At 45.0% G+C, this 9006-nt stretch overlaps 1 protein-coding gene across 3 annotated transcripts in view; it reads left to right on the top strand.

Moving 5' to 3' along the window:
* The first annotated feature begins 105 nt into the window (after nucleotides 1–105).
* Nucleotides 106–9006, top strand: part of LOC109479512 (adenosine deaminase-like) — a 21395-nt gene continuing 12494 nt past the window's right edge. For 2 of the 3 annotated variants that reach the window (XM_019781486.1, XM_019781487.1), the window contains exons 1-2: nucleotides 106–284; nucleotides 7720–7755. In XM_019781486.1, the coding sequence (XP_019637045.1) occupies nucleotides 156–284; nucleotides 7720–7755 (165 nt within the window). In that variant the 5' untranslated portion in view covers nucleotides 106–155. Of the gene's footprint in view, nucleotides 327–7719; nucleotides 7756–9006 lie in introns of all 3 variants that reach the window. The other variant, XM_019781488.1, reaches the window with a different exon arrangement.

Raw genomic sequence — 9006 nt, forward strand, 5'->3', positions numbered from 1 at the left:
TTAAAAAAATTAATTATATTATTATATTACAATCAAGTACCAAATACTTTGAATTATCTCTTTCTCAATACTTTTTTTTCCTGTAACGGAATTAATGGCCCGTTCCAAAAATAAAAGGGTCAACAAGTCAAGCGTTCCTTTTCAAATCTTTATATATGGCGACACAGCGAACCTTCTATGGTTTAGGCTGTGTTTTGGCGGGAAAGCTGCAGCGGGGATCGTCCAACGTCTTTTCTCAGTTCGCTAGGAGTCTCAAGATGCCACCAGAAGACAAAACGAAGAAGGTAGTTCCAGTTACATAAGTTACGTAACAGTTACAACAATAAGTAAGTAGTGAAGCCCAGCACCTTGTTATATTGCGAAATTGTAAATGTATTTATTTGCCCCAAACTTTTGTTTGTTGTAACTAGTCTAGTGACATCCATATTGTGCTTGTATAACAGGTGCTACAGCCTTCTCAAAACAAGCCGGCTACCGGCGAAAATCGCCGCCTACTCAAATTTTTGCGCCGGCTACTTTCGTGTAAATTTTCAGAAAAACAATGTAGTCTCCATTACATTTTCTCACAAACTCCACCGGCTCATTTCTTCTGACGAACTTCAGACAATTTTCTGCTAGCTTTCTGGATCTGAAAACTGCTTCTTTCTTAGCCTCCTGTGCAGATTTCTAGTGCACGAGTCATCATTTGCTTCTCAGCGGCCCGCGGCCAGAGCGGCCGAAACTTTACGGGGGGAGGGTCTTGTTCGGGGCTCGAGTTGAATCGGCGGAGCTGTATCGCTCGAGCTAGGCGGAACTTGCTTCGTAAACTAGTTGCTCACGAAAATTTATCAAGCCGCTACCTTCCCAACTTCTCCCGGCACTAGTAGTATTCCTGCTACAAATAACTAGTACGAATCACGTCAAAAAAATATCAAGACATGTACAGAAGCGTGTTCGTATCTTTCATACACAGTTAGAAACACGAGACAAATTTTCGAAAACAAATCGCCATCAGCGAGATTTCACAGCTGTTTCATTCATCAAAAGTTCTTGTCGATCGTAAAATGATCACTCATCTGTTGTCTCCACTAGTGTGTCATTTGTAGCGTAATCACGGCGAGCCAAAAATCAGCGTCAAAACTAAGAAAACCCCGGAATAAAAAACGCACACTCCCCATCGCTGTACAAAAACAGGAGCTTTCGGGCGCCATCTTGTCATGAATAAGTAAGTAGCACAGCGCGATCGACGCTCTGATTGGTGAGATCGAGGTTCACCTCACATGACCTGCGTTCTGATTGGATAAGCGATATAGCCAGCAGCAGGCAGCGCGGGAAGAATTTTTCTCGTCGATGCAGAAGAGAGACACATTTACGCTGCTTTCTACGTTTTTTCTACGACTACTTAGCAACATCCTATTAAAGAAATGCATAATTAAAAGAATTTTCGGGAAGATATATATTTCTCTACGTCGATTTTTGGCCTTTTTCTCGTAATATTCCTGTTCAAGGAACCCGGAAGTCAGTGTACCGGGACGCGGGGTGAATTTCTATCGGGCATTTATGGAGCGCACCCCGCTAGAATTAAACCGTCAAAACAGAAACAAAACTTCCAAAAAGCGAACCTGTGACATTTTTTCAGATCCCAATGATTATGTTTTCGATCAAATTGACATTTAAATATGCTTTTTTTATTTTCCTGCATTTTGTAGCCGGGCGCAAGGACCGCGCGTAATACGATCGGAGTGGCAAACAATTTTTAATACAGCCTTTTTCCGGAATTATTTGTGCACGAACCGTAAATTTTGGAACCATAAGATTGCCATAAAAGCTGCTCAGAATGTACCAAAAAACGATGTTTAGGGGTCTAAATTTTTACAATTTCCTCCGGGGAGGCCCCCGGACCCCCCCAACGGGAGGGGGGCCACCCCCCTCCCGTACCCTCCCCCCGCGAGCCGCTGCGCGGCTCGCTTCGAGCCACTTCGTGGCTCGCCTGCTACTTTTTCTTATCAGCCACCTACTCTAAATTTTTTTGAGAAGGCTGTGCTAAAATTATGATTATGATGTATATACGGTATGGGCCCCTAGCAGCTTTCTAAGGTACTGCAATAACTGGTAGTCATTGTAACATGTGGTAATGTTTAAGCAGCTTACTTAACATAAAGAATAACACGCATGCGTAGCGTCAGACGACAAGAAGAGACGAGCCAGACAGAGGGTCTGAGTTGGTGACTAGAGAATAAACCAAGCCGATTCAAGTATTCCAGCTTGGAGTCACGTTATTGGATTACTACCAAGAGGTAGGGGCACGACAACAGAGTCTAAGAGAAAAGACAAAAGTCGTCACATGGTGTCGGAAGCCGGATGAGAACCTAGAACGTTGAGAAGAAACGAGAGGTTCGACCCAAGTTTCCAAGAAACCGACGGAAGCAAAGAGAGGCCCATTGTTTCAAGCGTCCAGGAAACAGGTCAGACGAATTCCTGATGTCTAGGATTTGTCAGCGCTAACAAGAGCTAGTCTAGGGGCATAGGTGGCAAAGACGTCATCTATCACTGACTAGTTAGGAGCTGATTAGAGTGACAACTTGTAAACAGTAGCCTAAGATGGCGGAAGGGCACAGTCTGAGAGCTCCTGGCCCGCTTGATGTTAATTCAAGAAACTTAAGTCTGACCTGGAAACGTTGGAAGGAAGAAATACTGTTATATCTTGATCTAGCAGTAGAGGAGGACGCTGCAAAGAAGAGAAAGACGCTCTTGTACTTAATTGGAGAAAATGCACGGAAAGTGTATGGCACCTTCACCATTGTGAATGCTCAGAATGAAGCAGTTGCGGAAGCAGACCGAACTGTAGAGCAAATCGTCGCAGCATTTGAGACATACTGCAATCCTAAGAAGAACGAGACAGTAGAAAGATACAAATTCTTCACGAGATCACAGAGCAATGGTGAGACTTTTGATGAATACATCACAGACCTGAAGACACTCGCGGCAGAGTGTGGGTTTGGTGAGATTAGAGAGTCTCTGATTCGAGACAGAATACTCATCGGAATTTTGGACGGAAAGGTTCGCGAACGACTCCTGAGGGAGAGCAACCTAAGCCTTGAGAAATGCGCAGAGATCTGCCGAGCCGCAGAAGTCTCCAAGCAGAGCATCCAGACGATGGAACAGGTCACAGTGCACGTGGTAAAGAAGAAGCCACAAGCTCCGCAGGCCAGTAGGACATCAGTTTGCAAATACTGCGCCAAGAGACACGCAGCCAACAAGGAAGCATGTCCTGCATATGGAAAGGAATGCGCCTCCTGCGGCAAGCGAAACCACTTCGCGAGAGCATGCCGGAGTGGTGAAACGAAGCAGCCTAGAAGCGGCAGAAACCAGGCACAAGGTAGAAAGAAGCCCTTGGTGCACATGCTGCAAGAAGAAGCAGTGATGACAGTCACAGAAGAAGAGAAGACGTACAGCATGTCAGGTCCCAGGTATGCAAAGCAGGTGCATGCCAGGATGGCCCTCGAGGGACACCTGGTCACCTTTCAGCTAGACCTTGGCGCGACCTGTAATGTAATGCCAAAACACATCTTGGACAGCAACAACATCCAGTATAAGACAACTGGAGCGCAGAGGGTGCTGACGATGTATAACAACTCACAAATTGTGTCAGAGGGAGAGACAAATCTCAAGATGACAAACCCCAAGACTGGGCGGAGGTACGTGGTGAACTTTGTAGTCATTGACTCTGGTAGTATGCCATTGTTAGGATCTAATGCCATACAGCAGATAGGGGTTGTGACGGTTCACTACGACAGAATCCTGGCACTCAGTGGCAGCAAGCCCAGGCTCATACAGAGTACACACAGCAAGGCATTGACAAAAGAGTCCCTGTTACAAGAGTACCCAGACGTCTTCTCTGGTTTGGGAAGACTGCCAGGAAAATGCCATCTTGAAGTTGATGAGTCAGTCAAGCCAGTTGTGCATCCGCCAAGAAGAGTGCCAGTGGCGATGAAGGAACAACTAAAGAGGGAACTGGACAAGATGACGGAAGATGATGTCATAGAGCCAGTGACAGTGCCAACCCCATGGGTATCCAGTCTGGTCACTGTACAGAAGCCAACAGGAAAGTTGAGGATCTGCATTGATCCAAGAGATTTGAACACCGCATTGAAGAGAAGCCATTACCCTGCACCAACAATAGAAGACATCCTTCCCGAGCTGAAGAAGGCAAAGGTATTCAGCGTACTTGATGCCAAGAGTGGCTATTGGCAGGTAGTGTTGGACGAAGAATCCTCGCTTCTAACGACGTTCAACACTCCCAGCGGGAGATACAAGTGGAAGCGCCTTCCCTTTGGGATTAAATCGTCCCCAGAGGAATTCCAGAGAAGACTTGACCAAGCATTGGAAGGGCTCGAGGGAATAAAGCCCATCGTAGACGACATCTTGGTGTGGGGAGAAGGAGAAACAATGGCAGAAGCCATCTCACATCATGATGCAAATCTCAAGCGCCTCATGCAAAGATGCAGAGAGAGAGGTTTGAAGCTGAACGCAGAGAAGGTCAAGCTCAGACAACAAGAAGTACCATTTCATGGTCATTTGATCACCAGCCAAGGGCTGAAAGTGGACCCTAGCAAGGTCACTGCGGTGATGAAGATGCCAAGACCCGAAGATGCACAAGGAGTGCAGAGGCTGATAGGATTTGTCACCTACCTAGCCAAGTTCCTGCCCAAGCTGAGCGACATCTGTGAACCCTTGAGGAAGCTCATCGCCAAAGAAAACGAGTTTGAGTGGACCGAGACGCATGAGAGTATCCTAGAGACACTCAAGAAGATGGTCTCTGCTGCTCCAGTGTTGCGATACTATGATCCGGAAGAAGAGCTGACGCTGCAGACAGATGCGTCAAGCACTGGATTAGGAGCAGCCATCACTCAAGATGGACAACCAGTGGCCTACGCCAGCCGAGCGTTGACGGACACTGAGACGAGGTATGCACAGATAGAGAAGGAGATGCTCAGTGTGGTTTTCGGTCTGGAACGATTCCATCAGTACACCTATGGAAGACAAGTACGTGTCCAGACAGACCACAAGCCACTTGAAATGATCGTACTGAAACCCCTTCATGCAGCACCGAAGAGACTGCAGAGAATGCTGATGCGGTTGCAGCAGTACGACGTCAAGATAACGTACAAACCAGGAAAAGAGATGTTCCTGGCGGACACTCTCAGCCGTGCGTACCTGCCACTAGAAGGAAGCAGAAGCACAACAGAGAAGGAGGCTGAGCAGGTCAATATGATAAGCCAATTCATCTCCACGCCTACTAGAGATGACATACGGGAAAGCACGATTGCAGACCCCGAGATGACGACACTGATGACGTACATCAGAGAGGGCTTCCCAGAGAAGGAGGAAGTGCCACCAAACCTGATGCCGTACTACCATGTGCGTGATGAACTCAGCACACAAGATGGTATAGTGTTGAGGGGAGATCGTGCAACGATACCAAAGTCCCTGAGGAGCCGAATGCTGACGAGGATACACCAGTCGCACATGGGAATAGAAGCGTGCCTGAGATTCGCTAAAGACTGTGTGTATTGGCCAGGGATGAATGCTGAAGTAAAAGACTACGTCAGCAGATGCGACATATGCCAATCAGTCGGGAACAGGCAACAAAAGGAAAGCCTGATTCCACACCCCGTCACACAACGACCATGGGAAAAGGTAGGAGTCGACCTTTTCACACTACATAACAGAGAATACCTCATCACAGTTGACTACTACTCAAACTTCTGTGAGATAGACACCTGCGAAGCGGACACACGGTCCACCACCATCATCAGAAAGCTGAAGATGCAGTTTGCCAGACACGGCATTCCCGACGTAGTGATGACAGACAACGGACCACAGTTTGCGTCCTCAGAGTTTGAGAAGTTTGCCCGTGAGTGGAACTTCAAGCACCAAACGTCATCACCAGGATACCCCCAGAGCAATGGGAAGGTGGAGAACGCAGTTAAGACGACCAAACGACTCCTGGAGAAAGCAAGACTAGCACAGAGCGACCCGTATCTAGCGTTGCTAGACTTCAGAAACACACCATCGCAAGAGATCGGAAGTAGTCCGGCTCAACGACTCTTCAGCAGGAGGACGAAAGCTACCATGCCGATAAAGACAAACCTCCTCCAACCGAGAGTTCAGAGCGACATTCCGAGTAAACTCCAAGAAGCAAAGAAGAGACAGCGCAAGTACTACGACAGACAAGCTAGAGACTTGCCCGATCTCAAGGCTGGCGACATAGTAAGATGCCAACCAATGACCCCAACCGCTAAACAGTGGAAGAAGGCAACCGTGGTAGCGGAGGTTGGGAAGCGATCATATGAGATAAGAACAGAAAACGGAGGCAGCTACCGCAGAAACAGGAGGCACCTACGTAAAACAAACGAGGAAGCCCCAGACATGACCGCCGTGGAGGAAGAAAACAACCCTCCATGTCCAGCACCGACAACACCAGCAGCTGAGACAACAGTGCCAGCGGAACACGCAGCTGCACACGGACAGCCGATGACAACGAGGTCCGGCCGAGTTGTGCAACCACCAGCACACCTGAAGGATTACGTGCGCGCCTGAAGGATTACGTCAGCGAGTGATTATGTAATGCATGCAGTTTTGAAGTAGAACTCGAGGACTGAACTAACAAACTAATGAACTAACAGGAAGAGAACCTGGAGAAGATCAGAAAGCACAAGGACTCTAGTGTGCATAAGAACTGACATGCCAAAGAACTCTAAGGCAAAAGATATGTGAATGTGTAAGATTGGAAAAGATCTGTTGAGAGAATGTAACTAAAGAAAAGGGGATGTAACATGTGGTAATGTTTAAGCAGCTTACTTAACATAAAGAATAACACGCATGCGTAGCGTCAGACGACAAGAAGAGACGAGCCAGACAGAGGGTCTGAGTTGGTGACTAGAGAATAAACCAAGCCGATTCAAGTATTCCAGCTTGGAGTCACGTTATTGGATTACTACCAAGAGGTAGGGGCACGACAACAGAGTCTAAGAGAAAAGACAAAAGTCGTTGCAGTCATGACATGCATTGGTCATGATTCTTCAAAGGTAGATAGCTATATAGCTCTTGGGGTCTTGTAGTCCCCTAGTGGTTCTGTTTTAAACTGCAGTGGTTAATTTTGTTTGAGTCCATGAACTTGATGAAGGAGAAAAATTCAAAAAGAGGTTGATGGATTGTCATCACTTTTGGTATGTAGATAGCATAAATAATGATTGGCATGGAATAGCGTGAAATTAATTGCTTGTGAATTACTTGTATTCTAGTATTTCTTTGAAAAGATGTCGAGTGTATGTGTGGGAGTTGTTTATAGTTTGTACTGGTAATTTCTAGATTGGGACCCTGACATGGCCCTGAATGGTTCAAGTTGATGAAATGTTTCCATTGGCATGGTCAAGGTCAGGGTTAACATCGTGTCAAAAATAGAGTATGGACCATTCCAAAATTTTGGTCACCCTTTTTATCTTTTATTACGTACAATTATATTCTTTCAATAGAAGTTGAGTGGTGTTCAAAAGATGTTTTTCTCCATAATATAAGCTGTTTTGTTGTTAAAGTAGTATAACACTTACAGAATATTTGACTGGACAAAGTAGGCGCTACCCCTTGATAGAAATGGAACGACCCACTACCAAAAGTGTCTAACAGAAGGTATAAATATCCAGTTACCAGAGTCATCTTTGTTATTTGTTTCATTAGGAGGGAACCATGGAGGAGAAAGTCAAGAAGAACAGAGTGAGTATGATTAAATCTTTTAAAGGCCAATTTCTTTATTATTGTCTTCTCATACATTTGAAATCAAAGAAACTCAAGAGAAAGAGAAAAAAGTTTCAGAAAGTATTATACAAAGTTTTTAGATAGGTTATAAAACTTATATACACTCATTTGCAAGTTGTCAGTACTAGATTTTGTTTTGTATTAAAACTTGAATACCGGTATTGTTTCTAACAGTATTCTATTATGAATGAAATTCTGACAATATAGTATTTTGTTTTTGCAGATGTTTTTAAAGACAAACATGTAGCATGTGACAAAAAGTTCACCTTACAAAATGTTACTGTAAAATAGCTGTTACAAAGTGTAATGTTTTTTTATGACTGGTATTGCAACTTTAGTTGTGAGTGTCTGCTTATATAAAATGTGTTTTTGCCTGAAAAGCCTGTGACCTTCAAGTGTGAACTTCAGCCCAGATTCAAGATCGAAGGTCCAAGCCACTGAGACATTCATGGTGTCAACTGGTTACAAGTTACATTTGTCCTTCCTGTGTATATGGGAAAACCATAGTCATATCTATGCATGTTTAAGAACCCAACACACCAGGGCACTAGGTGGGCCCGCAAGCCCTTTTCCGTAGAGCGTAATCGGCCGTTTTAATTCTATGTAAAGCGTAGACAGACTGCTCTAATATTTTTGCGTAGAGTGTATTCGGCGTTTTAATTCTACGTAATGTGTTGTAGCCACTTGGAATTCATCGTAAAGCGTACTAGTAATCGAGAGGTTTCCGAAATCAGTGTAGAGCGTTGTCAGGACCCCCCCCCCCTTGCAGGCCCTCCTCTAGCTATAGCCTGCAGCCATTTTTCAGTCAATGTAAGAACTTTATGGCATGTGAAGGAAAAATATTTACCAAATCAATCTGTCCAACTTGATGGACAAAATTGACAAAAACCCTGGGTAAAAATATTAAAACATCCAAAGGGCCACCAACAACTACTCTCAACCCGACGATTTGCCACTCAATATGTGAGAAATGGCATTTTTAAGGCTTGAAAATGCAAAATTTGTCCCCAAACTCTCCTAGATTCTGAGAACTCTCCCCCAGGTCTGATCGTGAACCTAGGCTGATGGAAAAAGATTTTGAGCCAGATAGAGCCCTGCAACACAACTTTAATTTAAAAAAGCAATGCCTCTAAATCAATCCATACATCTGCTTGGAGATATGAATTTTGTATGCGACTTTGGCTGATGAAGTGTTGCAATGCATACACG

Source organism: Branchiostoma belcheri, unplaced genomic scaffold, assembly GCF_001625305.1.
Source record: "Branchiostoma belcheri isolate BF01 breed outbred unplaced genomic scaffold, Haploidv18h27 scaffold49, whole genome shotgun sequence".
Lineage (NCBI taxonomy): Eukaryota > Metazoa > Chordata > Leptocardii > Amphioxiformes > Branchiostomatidae > Branchiostoma > Branchiostoma belcheri.